At 54.6% G+C, this 14757-nt stretch overlaps 1 protein-coding gene across 6 annotated transcripts in view; it reads left to right on the top strand.

Annotated features, from left to right (window-relative positions):
* CUNH2orf81 (chromosome unknown C2orf81 homolog) overlaps positions 1–14757 on the top strand; it is a 16496-nt gene extending 1739 nt beyond the window's left edge. For 4 of the 6 annotated variants that reach the window (XM_039333835.1, XM_039333836.1, XM_039333833.1 and 1 more), the window contains one exon: positions 56–1143. In XM_039333835.1, coding sequence (XP_039189769.1) covers positions 56–1060 — 1005 coding nt within the window. In that variant the 3' untranslated portion in view covers positions 1061–1143. Of the gene's footprint in view, positions 1–55; positions 1144–8544; positions 8892–10708; positions 10949–11149; positions 11240–12596; positions 12789–13611; positions 13719–13999 lie in introns of those variants that run through there. The other 2 variants (XM_039333837.1, XM_039333838.1) reach the window with 2 other exon arrangements.

The raw sequence follows: 14757 nt of genomic DNA, 5'->3' as shown, positions 1-14757 counted from the left end.
GGAGGGTTCGGGCGGGGCGAATTCCCGGGCTGCCCTGCCGATCCCCTTCCTCCAGGTGCCCGCAGGCAAAGCGCCGTCGGGGGAAGCGCCCATCCTGCCGGGGCTGCCGGGCGAGGAAGCCACCGAGGCCGAGCTGCCGCTCCCGTGGGGGGAGGAAGCGCCCCCGGAGCCCTTCCTGCTGGCGACCCAGCCCCCCAGGCCAAAGTCGCGCAGGCGGCTGCCGAAGGGCCGGGCTGAGTCCCCACCGGCGCCCAGGGCGGCCCCTGCCCAGCCGCCCTTCAAAGGCCGGCCGCCCCCTTGCGGACCGTCCCTGCCCTGGGCCGGCGCGCTGGCCAGCAGGAAGAAGATGGTCTCCGAGCAGGAGCAGCTTTGGCGGAAGGTGCCCCAGGGGCCTCTGGAGAGCAGCTCCCTGAGGCTGCTGGGCAGCACGCAGCCCCTGCTGCCTTCCTCCTGCAGCAACCTCCTCCGGATCCAGATGGGCCGCCCTCCCAACATCAAGGATGTTTTCTACGACGAGATGGGCAACGTCACGCTGGTGCCTCAGCTGGAGCCGGCCCGCCTGCCTAAGCGGTGGATCAAGCCCACCGTGGAAGTGGTGGACCCCTACGTGGAGTCTAGGCGCCAGGAGACCATGAAGATGGTCTCGGGCCGCTGCAAACGGCCCCGTCCCCCTAGAGGCCCTGCCGCAGCCAAGCGGGCCCCCGTGGATCGAAGCAGCCTCCTGGCTCACGCTGGGCCGGAGCCGGAGTGCCCCTCGGAGGCAGCGCAGGAGGCCCGCCGGGAGCAGGCGGCCTATTCTCCTCTTCCACCAGGAAAGACCCTCGAGCCCACCAGCTTTGTGTTTGTCAAACCCACCGTGCTGGTGGAGACGGTCGACCTGGCCCCGGGAGTGAGCCTCCGCCGTGGCGGGGCTGGCCCTCTGAACGATCACTTGCAGCCTGTGGTCGGGGCAGAAGAAGTCACGGAGGCGGGTGGGTCCTTTCCCAGCAGGGCCAAAGGGCTCTACCTTCAGGAGCCCCTGCTGCTGCCGCACTTGTGCCCCAGAGCCGTGCTGGGGTGAGGTGCTCACCGGCCACATCCCAGCCTTATGCTGTCCTGAAATAAAATGGATGTTGCCACTCACACCTTTGGCTTTTCTACAAACCCCCGACTCTGGCTGATAATGGATTGGGGGAGAGGATCCCCACCGACCTCCACCCACATGCGTTTCTGTGGTTACCTTGCAGAAGAGTGACGTTCTGTGTGGGACCAGTGCCCCCCCTTTGCAGCAGAGGGATTGGCCAGCACACAGCTGCACCTTGACTGAAAAAGCCACCCCAAAGATGCCTGGTGCCGTTCGACAGGCTCCCCGTGACACTCTGGGTGGGAAGCCCTCCAGCATCGGTTGGGCTGGGCCATCCACTGATGGGGCCGTGGAAGGGCAGTTCCCCACTCTTGCCGGGGAGGGTGAGAGAGGCAGAGAAGGCTGCTGTCATTTTTATTGGAAGATAGTCTGGAAATAACGCTGAAACCTGGAGGGCCAAGAAGTGAAAAGGAAGTTGTACAGATATTTCTCTGTTGGCTAGACGTACACACTTTCATTTTCTTCGCCTGCAGAAGTCCCCGTTTGTGACATTTGGTCACAACGAGCAGCACCGGTGGGAACTTTGGTGGGCGAGGGTGGCTCTAGTTGGGCCATACTAGAGCATTTCTTGGCTCTCATGGTCGTAGGATTGAAAAGGGTTTTGGGCAGTGGCCGCCAGTGGCTGACCTGTTCAGCAGAGTCCTGCAGAGGGGCGCCCCTGAAGAGCCCAAGCAGGACGGGTGGAGGGTTCCAGCAGCTGTCTGCGTTTCTTGGGACAGCTCCCACTGGTAGAGGTTTTTCTTTTTTCCAAAACAAGTTTGCCTCGGTTGTCCTCCGTAAGCCGGTAAGAAAGGGGAGCTGAAACCCCAGGAAATCTGGGGGAGGGGAGGAAGGAAGAGGTGGGTGGCAGAGAAAACTGCCCTGATGGACACAGGAAATTGCCCTTAGAAACTGATGATGCTCTCTCTGTCTCTCAAAATAGCGGGATGGGCTTACACTGGCACCAAGTAAAAGCTGTTCACACTTGCTGAAAACACTTTTTGAGTATAAATAATGCCCCTCCATAGCAATAAAAAGATTGCAGACAATTGTGGGGCATTTTGAACAAAATAGTGTGATCTCAATAAATGCCCCACACTTCCCAGAGAAGTGAAAAAAAAAACTTGCTCAATCAGTTGTTCTGTTGCTAACTGCCAGGCATGGGCTCCGGAATGTTTGGCAAATACCAAGATTTCAGTTTTAGAATAACTTACCTTTACCACATCCTGTGATCAGGTTGCATTTTGAATGAACACCTAAAAGAGAAGCTGTTTAGAGAAGCTAGCTGTTCCTATTTACACTTGCAAGTTGTGAGATAACCAATTTTCTGCCCTAACCCCAACTGGACAGTTGTTTACCTCTTCTGTTGTGGCAGGTGCCCAATACCTGCTAGACCAGTGGTGGTGAACTTATGGCACGGGTGCCAGAGGCAGCACTCAGAGCCCTCTTTGTGGGTACACGCACCGTTGCCCCAGTCCTAGGCCTTCGGCTGGGTTTTATAAAATCTTTTTGCTTTAGGTCTCCATCATCATGTGCAAAAAAAAAAAAAAAAGGTTCAATCAATCAATTTCAACTTCTCACGGAAAAAAAAAGATCTTGCAAAGTTGTAATTGATTGATTGAACTTTTTAGTCCCACCCAGTCTGCCATTACCACTGCAGCCACGCCCACCTGGCACTCGATGATGCATAAGTGGGTTTTGGGTTGCAGTTTGGTCACTCAATCTCTAAAAGGTTCGCCATCACTGTGCTAGACCGTTCAGCCTCATCTTTATGCGACCTCAGCAAGTCCGGGTGTGGAGGGTCAGGGGGCTATCAATGAAAGGACCCCTCTGTGAGTGGAATCCTGGAGACTCTTATGCTGTTTTGGGCTCGCTGTGGCCGGCCTGGGAAGGACCCCGATGCGGTTAGTAACTAATTTGGGAGAATTTTATTAAATACCATCCTGTTTATTTCCATCCTGCCACCTCCTATAATGTTCCCCTGATTCAATGTCTGAGCTGTTAATTCTGAATTAGCTGACAGCTCAAGAATTTCTGGAGAGTGCAAAAGTAGGCTTGAAACTCAACATTAAGAAAACCAAAATCATGGCATCCAACCCTCTCAATTCCTGGCAAATAGATGGGGAAGAAATGGAGGTAGTGACAGATTTTATTTTTCTGGGCTCAAAGATCACCTCAGATGGGGACTGCAGCCAAGAAATTAAAAGACGCTTGCTCCTGGGGAGGAAAGCTATGGCAAATCTAGACAGCATACTAAAAAGCAGAGACATCACCCTGCCAACAAAAGTGCTTATAGTCCAGGCCATGGTTTTCCCAGTTGCAATGTATGGCTGTGAAAGTTGGACATAAGAAAGGCTGAGCGCCAAAGAATTGAGGCCTTTGAACTATGGTGCTGGAGAAGACTCCTGCGAGTCCCTTGGACTGCAAGGCGTTCAAACCGGTCAGTCCTAGAAGAGATCAACCCGACTGCTCTTTAGAAGGCCAGATCCTGAAGTTGAAACTCAAATACTTTGGCCACCTAATGAGAAGGAAGGACTCACTGGAGAAGGGCCTAATGCTGGGAAAGATTGAGGGCAATAGAAGAAGGGGACGACAGAGAATGAGATGGCTGGATGGAGTCACTGAAGCAGTAGGTGTGAACTTAAATGGTCTCCAGAAGATGGTAGAGGACAGGAAGACCTGGAGGAACGTTGTCCATGGGGTCACGATGGGTCGGACACGACTTCGCAATTAACAACAACAAGAATTTCTGAAAACAAGCACTTCCTCCTCTTAACCAATAGACCACACAAAGTTTGTTTTAAACCAGCCAGTGGGTGTGATAACCTTGTAGTATCTTACAGTGTTTTTATTAGAGGATGCTACTGCCCTATAGACAGGAATTTTTTAGGTGCAATTTTCCTGCACTCTGTGTTAAACTTTTAATGCAGAATTTTTGTAAAGTTTGCATATTAATAGAGTCAGTGTGAATCTTAGGTATTTTTTTCCAATTTGCACACATCCTAGATCTAGAAATAAAACCAAATGCAACTCTGAAATCAATAAAGGCAATAAATCAATAAAGGCAATATATAGGGCTGACCCAGCTTTACGTTGCACAGTGACAATCGGAACCCTGATCAAGGGAGGATCTACGGCAGGGGTAGGCAACCTTGGTTCTTTTATGACAGCACAGCTGGCTCAGGAATTCTGGGAGTTGAAGTCCACAAGTCATAAAAGAGCGAAGGTTGCCTACCCCTGCTCTAAGGCCTGCTTGCTCATCCGCCAAGACCATATGTTTTCTGACCAGTCTGGACTGGTGTGAGTGGACGTGATCTTAGCTCAGGATCATCCCACGGGATCCACCATTCTTGATATCTACTAATCGAGAAAGTTCCTGACTTCTAATCATTTCTTTAGTGACCGAAGTTAAAACAGCACTGAAAAAAGTGACTTATCTTAACAATCATTGCAGCGTCCCTGGATCAAGGATCAAAATTTGAATGCTTGGCAGCTGACTCATCTTTATGACGGTTGCCGTGTTCCTGGGGGATCAAATGATTCCCTTTGGTGATCTTCTGACAAGCAAAGTCAACGGAGAAGCCAGATCCACCTAACCACCCTGTTACTAACTTTACATTGATTCACTGAGCAACTGTGCAAGGAAGGTTGTAAAATGGCAAAACTCACTTAGTGACTGCCTTGCTTAGCAGTGGAGATTTTGGATTCTGTTGTGCTCGTAAGTGGAGGACCAGCTGTAACTTCAGCAGTGACCAAATGAGTCGGTTGGGCTGAGGCCATGTGTGAGCTTTTGAGTGGAGCGTGGGGGCCCCGACCAGCCTCAATGCCCCCCAGAAGCTCCCCTGGCCAGGCCTGGAGGGATCCCACTCTGCCTCAAGACAGCCCCTCCTCTGGCTCCGGCCCTGCTGGGGGGAGCAGAACGGAACACCAGGGAACCACGTGTTCTGCCCCAGCCTGCGTGAGTCCTTGTTAAGCTCACAGGGAGAAACCCCTCTTCCAACAAGCAGGCTGGAACCACAGGAAAAAGAAACTTTTTATTATTTACAGACCTGAGTAAAATGCCCAAAGGCAAAGGCAAACAAAACACAATTCACTGAAACTCGATTCCTTAACACAAACGGTTGCCTTTGGCAACCAGTACTTCCCACACCTTCCCTTTTCTTATGCAGCCCAAGGCGTGGCTTCCTAATGCCTTCTCCTTTGCCTTTGGAGCTGTCCCATTGCATTCTCTTTGCCTGTCGGTTTAGGAGCATCCTGGATGTCTTCCCACTGTGAGTTATCACTGTCCCAGCACAGCTGTGTCTCAGCCTGAGTGCAAGAGGGGGGCCAGGCTCCTCCTCAGACTGTAAGTCTTGGAGCTCATCAGAGCCCCACTCCAGGCCCCTCCTCCTCCTCCTCCTCTGATTCCCCAGACTCAGCTGCCGGGTCCACTGGCTGACGAGCAATCACAACATAATGGCCAGAAGGGACCTCGGGGGTCTTCTAGTCCAGCCCCCTTCTCAGGCGGGAGACCCTATAACCTCTCAGACAAGTGGCTGCCAACCCCCTCTTCTTACAAACTCCAGTGTTGGAGCATCCACAACCTCTGGAGGCAAAAGCCTTTCCACTGATTAGCTGTCCTCACTGTCAGGAAATTCCTCCTTGGTGCTAGGCTGGATCTCTCCTTGATGAGTTTCCATCCTTGTTTCGTGTCCTGCCTTTGGTGCTTTGGAGAATAGGTGGACCCCCTCCTCTTCTTTGTGGCAGCCCCTCAAATATAGAAAAACTGCTATTATGTTGTCCCGGTCTTTCTCTTCACTAGACTAGATCTACCCAATTTCTGCCACCGATGTTCACATGTTTCAGCCTCCAGCCTCCTAATCATCTTTGTTGCTCTTCTCTGCACTCTTTCCAGAGTCTCAATGTCTTTTTTACATCGTGGCGACCAAATCTGGATGCCGTATTCCAAGTGTGGCCTTACCAGGGCCTTATTAAGGGCTTTTAACACGTGATCTTGATTCTGTCCCTCTGTTCATGCAGCTGAGCATGTGGCGCCTCTTCCGCCTCTCCCGGATCCCATCTCTTCCTTCCTCCAAGGAAGAAGGGCTTCAGGGGCAGCCCCTTCAGTCCCCCCTTTCCTCACTTCAATCCAGGAAGGACCCCTTTGGCTTCCCTTGGGAGAGTCTCGCATCCTGTCTCTCCCCCCCCCCCAAAAGGTCTGGCTGTGCTGCTCTGCCTTGACCTTCTTCCCTTGGGAAGTTTTTATCTCCCGTCCTTGGAGAGGAGGCTTGGCAGGCTCCCTTCTCCCTCAATAATGCGCTGTGGCCTTCTAACTGCGGAGGAACAATATATTCATCTTTGAAGCCCCTCTGCGAATTTTATGTCCAGGCTGCATTTTGCTACTTCATACAAAATAAATAACCCGAAAGATCCAGACTTGACTTGAAAAGCCATTCAAAAATGTCTCATTCTCATCAAAGGCGGAATGAGAGAACCAAGGGGCTGAAGAAGCTTCTTGGATGAGAAGCGAAATGTCTTCAGAGGAAAACAAGGAAGTCCAGTTGCTGCCTGAGAAAGAAGCACCTTTAGGACAACCAGGACCCCGGAGGGCCGAGAACCTCCGTAGACATTGAGAACGAAGGGCACTTACCTCTAATTCCTAGGAACTGGGAGCCACAGAGTCACCATGATGGATCTGGCATCTCAAGGACTGAAAAACGGGGCACCTGATGCCCCCTTCTCTTATTTGGAGCACCCCCCTCTGAGCCCCAGTGGTGCTCCCCCAAGCCCCGGCCAGGGTGCAGGGTGACTGGGGGATATCTGGAAGCTTCGTGGGAGGCTCACCATTGTTTATTGCCTCGCTGTTTACTGTTTTGCTGTTTTCATTCTGTTTGCTGCCCAGAGTTTCCGCTGGTGATGGCCCTGCAGTAAATAAATAAATAAATTGATAGATACATGTTCTATAGGAATTGCCACAAGTTGTTGCCGCTATGTGCTCTCAGCCTTGGACCAGCCCTTCCTCCCCCCCCCCCACCTCGCTGCTGCAAGTCATGGCCTGTACAGCAATTTCCTTTATTTTCCATTTCTCCAGAGCTTGGCCTTGGAATTTGTTTTGACAACCTTAAGTTACCAGGGAAGGTTTCCAGCTCCTCCGTCTTATTGCTAGCAGTCCTTGCTCAGTTTTCTGCTGAAATCATTTGCACTATTAACAAAGAGTTTCTGGCCACAAAATCCAGGACTTTAGATCTGAGTGAGGCAAGTGGGCTTCTCCCTCTACGTTGGTCCCCTCCCCAAAGGATTAATTCCTCACTTTCCCAATCCACCGGGTGAATTGCTAACTCCTTCAAGGGCAGTCAGTCTCTAAGTTGCTCAAGGTTTCTGAGGCGCCACAGTGACCCACAATGCTTCCTGCAATTTTTGTTTTGTCTGTTGGCTTTTGGTATTGCTACTCATTTGCAATCTTCTTTTATAGGGCTTATAAAATCTGAAAATTAGAAAAATTAACAAAGATAAAAGGTGCGCACCCTTTGCCATATTGATTCCTCCCGTAAGGTGGGCCAGTTTTCACCAGGAGCTGCATTTTGTCTACCGTGTTTTCCCGAAAGTAAGACCTGGTCTTATATTATTTTTGCCTCCAAAAGAGGCATTAGGTCTTACTTTTGGGCGGTGTCTTATATTTTTCATGACACCTGCCTCGCCCTGTGGTGGCGGCACCAATAGTCCCATCTAGCAGGAGCCTGTATCGCTGCTGGCCCACTTCTGCTGTGGCCGCTCACGCTAGGAAGCCGCGCGGCACACATCACACTACTGCCGTCACTCAGAGGCAAGGCAGGTGGGGGAGGGGGTGAAGCTGCCCCACGTGCCACGCACCCGCTTCCTTCAGGGCCCCCCCAGCCCAGGCCATTCCTTGCTGTGTTCCCCACTCGCCTCGCCTCGTGGCGGCAGCAGCACAATGTGCCGCGCAGCCTCCTGCCCCATTAAAGCAGCCAGGTGGGACAGAATGGGCTTATTTTTGGAATAGGGCTTATATTAGGCCCATCCCCACAAATCAGGGTAGGCCTTTTTTTCAGGGAAACCCGGTATTAAGTCTGAAATGGGCCCAGCATGTTCTTTTCACACTCAATAAATGCATTCTGTATAGTGGGAACATTGGTGCAGTGGTATTGTAGGAGTGCAACATAACATAACCTGGGGCGGAGGGTCTCAGGGTGGAGGTCACCCGGCCCTGATCTCTCTGAGCCAGCCTGGACTTCTCTGCCCTCGCTTGCCTTTCTCCAAGGAGCTAGTCTCACCTCCTCCAGCTGGTAAAACGGAGAAATGCTCCCTTTGCTAGCTGGAGGTCCCAGCAACGCACCTTACGTCCTTGGGAGGCCTCCTTGCAATCTGGTTTACCCTGAGCCAGAAATAACAATAACAATAACTTCTCCTCCCCTCCTCCCCCCTCCCCTTCCTGCCCTGTCCAGCTGGCCTTCCCAAGGTTCCCCTGCATGGCTTCTGTCCAAGAAATGGGCAGGCTGTTTGTTGAACGTGGACTCTGCCCAGAGAAGAGCCGCTTTGGGGCCCTTCCCCTTTCTGAACGCCAGAGGTCTTTCTTCAGCTCGGATCTCTAGCTCGGTACCCATCTTCCAGGGCTGCTGCTGGAAAGAGCCTGAGATGGAGACGGCCGCTCTCCTTTCCCACCCGCTCTGGTTCATCTGCTCCTTGGCCCTCCTGGCGCTGCTGTGGGTGCGAGGAAGAAAAAGCTGGAGACCTGAAGCTTGTCCCGTAGACCTGAGCGGCAAGACGGCCATCGTCACTGGAGCCAGCAGCGGTGAGTTTGGCCCCTCAGCCACACTAGCTCAAGTCTTAGGCAGATGTATTTCCACAATCCTGGTTAGTTTGGGTTTCTGGCTTTTTGCCTGATGATACAGTGCGCGGCACGAAGCCTCCATGTCTGGTTAACGTTCATAAAGAAACCCAGGAAATGAATCGATCGGTTTAGTGTGTCCGGACTCGTTGTCTGCAGGTGGCTGCCGGGTCTGGGAGGAAAGAGGCTTCCTTGCCTCTGCCAGGACCACTTTCCAAGGCAAGAAGCCCCCCCCCCCGACCAGCAGCCCCAAGTATTCCTGGGGGCAGCTGTCTTGATGTTGGTGTGTGCGTGCAGTTTAAGAGACCGGTCTGTTCGGTCGGCCAGGCTGCTAAAGAACGGCGGCTGCTGATGTGCTCCCCCCTCCCCGATTGTAACATGCTTGGCTGAGGGCAGGATGAGACCCTCGTCTTGTGGGACAGTAGAGAGGAAACGCCAGCTGGGATGGCTGCCCAAGAAGCCGCTGGGGCTTAGGAGAGCAAGACTGGGCTCAGCCTTTGGGAACTGGGACTGAACTCCCGGGTGCCTCTTCCTGTCCCCCAGGTGGGCTTGAGCAGGGAAATGGCAGAGGGAGAGCCCTGGGATGGGGGGGGGAGACCTTGGCATTACCTTGTTTGACCCTCATGCATTCTCTGCCCCCCCCCCCAGACAATGGTTTTCCCCCCACTCCTCCCCTGTGTGTTTAGAAGGAGAGGCCGGGCCTTCTCTTCCTGCTGCCCACTAAAAGGCAAAGGGCACCTGCAGGGAGAGCCTGGTGCCAAGTCACCCTTTCCTCCCTCTGGGAACGGTCCCTTCCTTTCGGACCACTGCCCCCCTTAGGGTGACGTGCCATGAGTTGCACCCCAAGGACGAATAACGGGGACTAAGTCAAGGTTCATTTCCCACAATTACAATTGACTACATAGACATTATGGCTCTCTGATATTTAATAAGGCTCCTGTTTTAGGACACTATCAATTATAATTTGATTATAAGTTACGGAAATCTTCAGGCTTCAGGGAGGGGGGTGTCAGCCTGTTTCTCTCCTCCAGAGGAGAGCATTCCTTTGGCAGAAGACCCTGGTCTTCACCCCTGGTCATCAGCCATTGGCCCATTATGAGCAAATCAGTTCTTTCTCTCTGTTGGAGGCAGATGGGAAGTCCACCGGCCATCACTACTTGCAGCCTCCCTGCCCGCAGGGAGATAAGGGCAGCCAACGTGGCAGCCTCTGCCTGCTGAAGAGCAGGGAGCCCTGGGGAGGGCAGCCCCGGCCAATGCAGGGGTCTCATGGAGGGCATTTAACCGAGCAATCAGCCCTCCCTTCAGGGCTCAGACTCGGGCGCCCATTGGCTGGAGAGGAGGCCTTCAGCCCCCAGGGACCTGCGATCCCCTCTCCCCTCCCCTCCCCTCCCCCCACGAGAGGCCTTCCCCTTCACAGGACTGTGCCCGCCACCTGTCCTGGCCCCTTTCGGCCATGGTGAGGAATGGCCCAGCTGCAGCTGGCATCTGCAGTATTGCCTCCATTTGACTCATGGGACTGACAAGGGTGCACCGCTGTTGGATGGTGCCCAGCCCGGTTTGTGCCATCTGCTTTGGACCCGCTCAGTGTGCAAAGTCCGTGGCAGACAGCACAGTTGATATTGCAGTTCTCAGCGTTTCCAAGACGCAACTCAGACCTCCTCATGCTGCAAGAATCCGGCAGCCTTTCTGATCACCTCGGGGTCTCTGGCCCACAGGGGGTGGGTAGATGGGTACTTTCCTGGGGTCCCGGGGCAGCTGCTCTTGATGCCCATCCTTTGCAGGAATTGGCAAGGCCGTCGCTCTTGACCTGGCACGCAGGAATGCACGGACAATCCTGGCCTGCCGCTGCAGGGACAAAGGCCAGGCTGCAGTGGAGGAGATCCGTAAAGCCACGGGGAACCCTCAGGTGCAGCTTCGTCTGCTGGACATCAGCTCCATGGCCTCCGTCCGTGATTTTGCCAGGAAGTTCCTGGAGGAAGGGAGCCAGCTGCACATCTTGGTGAACAATGCGGGTGTCACAGGTAATGGGCACCGGGCAGCTGTGCCCTCTGCTTGCCCTCTGGGTCAGAAGGGAGCAGGCCAAAGGCCCGGAAGCTTCAGTTCCATCCCAAGGGCCCAAGGCTGAGACGGACCCTTGCCCGAGACCAGTGGCCCGGAGCCCAGAGACCCCAACCCGAAGCCTGCCGCCTCTTGAGCTGCCCGCCATCTTCTTTCCCATTTAGGCCTGCCATTTGCCATCACAGCTGAGGGCCTGGAGCTCACGTTTGCCACCAACGTCTTGGGCCCCTTCCTGCTCACCAACCTGCTGCTTGGTAAGGACCAGCTTCTCCTGCATGCAGCCTGGAGGTTGTGGACTCCGCGGCTGCCCCATCGCCTCAAACCCTCTCAATCCGGCAGCTCCTCTCTCAGTGCCAGGTGGGGAGGGGCCAGGCCCTTCTAAAGACGGGATCCCCCAAATGGTCTCCAATTATGATGGTGCCACTTCCTGGAGGAGGCTGGGCAAGCAGCCTTGGTGAGGTCATGAGAGACCAGGAAGTTGCAAAGAAGTGAAGGAAATGCAGGCTGGCACCAAATGCCCTGTAAATCATTTCTGGGTGGGAACTCAGCAGGATGAGTGAGCCAAAGAAAAGTTGATTTCCTCGGAACCAGAAGGATAGGAGGCAAATGTTGAGGATAAATAGGAAAGCAAACAAAAAGACTCTCACCGGCATCTCTGCACAGCCAGGCAGTAGCACTGATCTACCTGGGCGGACCTAGAAAAGTGCCGGCCCGACTTAGGCAGATGGCTGGAACCCAGGCCGGGCTGGGCATCCGAAAATGCAGCCCCCAATAAGGTTGCCACAAATGCTTCTGTGGTGTTGCGCTCCACGTGGGCTGCCCTCGAAGATCACCCAGGGGCTAAAACTGGTCCGGAATCAGCAACCCGCTGAGCGCTGGCCGTCCCTGGCTTCACCCGTACAACACCTCTCTTGTGCCAGCGGCACCGGCCTCCAGCTTTCCTCCGGACGGAGATGCCACTCATTTCCTTTAAAGCTCTGCAGAGCAGGAACCAGGCCAGCTGCAGGGCGCTTCTCCCCCAGGGACCTCTGCCCATCAGACCAAAGAGGGTGGCATCTCCAGGCCCCTCCCCTTGCCATCCTCTGCCTCCTGGGGAGCCGGCCTCTGCCCTGGCAGCCCCTGCCTTGCACAACGCCCCCCCCCTTGGGATCTGACAGCTCCCCAAGCTTCTGCCCTTCCCACAGCACCTCAGACTGGCTCTTCCCCCAGGCATCAGGGCAGGAGGAAGGGGGGCTGCGCTAGAGAAGAGAGGCTGGGGCACCAGATTTTTTCATTACTAGTTTTATTGTTGCTTTTACCATTTTATTGGTTGTTTTTAAGAGAAGCACCTGTAGTATATAAACAAGCAAATAAATGGCGGGGTCTCAAAGAAGTCCTGGCGTTCACCCATTATTGAGGGCCGCAGTATAGCTGCACCTGGCAACTATCTACAATATGGGTACTAAGAGAATGGATCAAGGAAGGAGGAGGAGCCCCAATTTTGCCTGCCTTTGGGGTCAGGAAAGAGCAGGGAGAGAGGTGGGTGGAAAGGGGCTGGGGGGGGGGCTCCCCGCAGCTGGTGGGAGCTGGCTCTTCAAGGGCTTTGGTCCCCCTCGCTGATCCTCCGCGCAGGTACCATGGTGGCCTCTGCTCCAGCGCGCATCGTGAATGTGTCTTCCTTCCGGCACTTCTGTGTCAGGAAGGTGGACCTGAAGTGGTTGACCGGGGAGGAACTGCCCAAGAATGCCAGCCACGCCTACGACTGCACCAAGCTCATGAACGTCGCCTTCACCATAAAGTTGGCCCAGAGGCTCCAGGGCACCGGTAAGCACCCGGCTTCCTGCGAGGTTCCCGTTGCTGGGCAAAATCATAGAAACAGAACGGAGGAAAAGGAGGAAAGACGAGGCGGAAATGACACCTGTGTGCACCTGTTGAGATCCAGCCTGCTCCCTCTGCTTCCCCAGACCTTCCATCCTGGCAGGCTCTCCACTGCCAGGCAGCCCTTCGTGCTCGGCCAGCCCAAATCCTCCTCGCTCTTTTCCAGGCTCCCACCTGCCCACCCAGCCTGACTGTCCTTGAGCTTCTCCTTCTCTCAAGGGACTTTTTCTTCCTTCTTAGATGTCCTTGTTCTCTTCTGCCTTCCTGACGGTCCGGCCACTTTCATTCCATCTGCCATTTCTGACCCTGTGGTCTTCCCTGGAACCCCATTCGCACAACCTTCGGCTCCCTTTTATGCTTCTGTCCAGCACTGGCTCCCCTAGGACGAGGCGGGTGGTGCTCTCATCCACAGCCCCTTTCACATGGGGCACGTAGGAGAATTGCTGCTGCTTGGTTGTTGTCATGCTCTGGTGCCATTTGTTAGCAGCGTGAACCCCTTTTCAGAGTGTCAGGGGCTCCCTGGCAGCCCTTCCTGTCCGGCAGGGAGTCCAACCAGGGAGGGGCTGGGACCAGGTTAATATCAGGTGCAGAGAGATGCTCCCACCAGCTGGGCCTGCAGCTCACTGCTCCTCTCGGAGGCGCTGCCTGGTGGCTCTTTCCCTGCCCCTCTTTTGGGCTGGGTGAGAAAGGGGCCGCCCCCCCATTCCGGCGACTCCCAGACCAGCCTCCTCTTGCTGGGATTCACTCAGGCAGGGCGTCTCCTCTGCAGGCGTGTTGGCCAACGTGCTCAGCCCAGGAGTTGTCCGGACGGAGATCCTGCGCAACTACGGCCGGGCCAGCCGTCTGCTCTACAGACTGTGCAGCCCCTTCATGAGGGTGAGTCTTCTGAAGCAGCAGCTTCAGCAGCAGAGCTTGCTGTGAAGAATGGCGGGGGGGAGGAGGGGAAGGGACTGGGGGAGGTTTGGGGAATTGCTTGAGGGGGGCATCAGAGCTCCCTGCAGCAGAGACGAGAGCTCCCTGACGGCTGTCCAGAGAACCTGCTCAGTGGGGCCCGGAGAACTGGACTCTCGCTCTCCAGGAGGCCTTTGGCTGCTGGTCCTCTTTCTCTGCCCCCCCCAAAGCCTGCTCTGAGGGGCTCTCCTGCTCTCTCTCCCCAGAGCCCCCAAAAGGGAGCCACCAGCACTCTCTACTGCGCAGTCGCCCCGGAAGTGGAGGGGATTTCCGGCAAGTACTTCGACAGCAACTGCACCCTGGTGCTACCTCAAGACCTGGCACAGGACCCGGGCCTTGGCCAGAGACTGTGGGATGCGCTGGAGAAGGCCACGGGCCTCAAGACGGAGGGAAGCCATCAGGCAGTCTCAGGCCCTCTGGGAAGGGAACGTTAGGGGGCTGCTTCATCTTTTCTGGCCAGGGTAGTAGAAGAGCTGCTGCCCAGCAACATGGATCCCTGACTCCCCTTCCAAGAACTCTTTCCTGCAAAGTGGCCAAGCCCTTCAACTTCACAAAATTCACCCTGGGTTTTCTCTCATGCTGTGAACTGAGGACCTTGAGGTCTCCCGGGGGCCCTCCAGCCCTCTGTTCGAGTTTGGGGGGGGCGGGGTCTGCACGAAAGCTTTGAACCTCTTTTTCCCAGGCTGTTTGCATGACAGATTAAGTTCCTCTGGAAGCTGCTCAGAACCTCCTGATGTTTTTTTGTCTAGAGACTCTGAGGCTCCCCTCAGCTTCAGCACCGTCTCTCCAGCGATGCCTTTGCAGTACGGCAGGCTCCCCCCATCAGTCCTTTTTCCTCGGCTGCCCAGGTTCTGCTGTGGGGTTCTATCTAGTCTTTAAACCATGAATAGTCTGATTACAAGGGAAGAGTGACTTGTGGACCTTCTTACTGAAATACAATAACCAAGTTTGTTTTGCACTCTGA

This window comes from Crotalus tigris, unplaced genomic scaffold, assembly GCF_016545835.1.
Source record: "Crotalus tigris isolate CLP2741 ecotype Arizona unplaced genomic scaffold, ASM1654583v1 scf7180000024513.1755786, whole genome shotgun sequence".
Classification (NCBI taxonomy): domain Eukaryota; kingdom Metazoa; phylum Chordata; class Lepidosauria; order Squamata; family Viperidae; genus Crotalus; species Crotalus tigris.
Note: the sequence above shows the minus strand (reverse complement) of the source record. Positions and strands in the feature narration are given on the sequence as shown.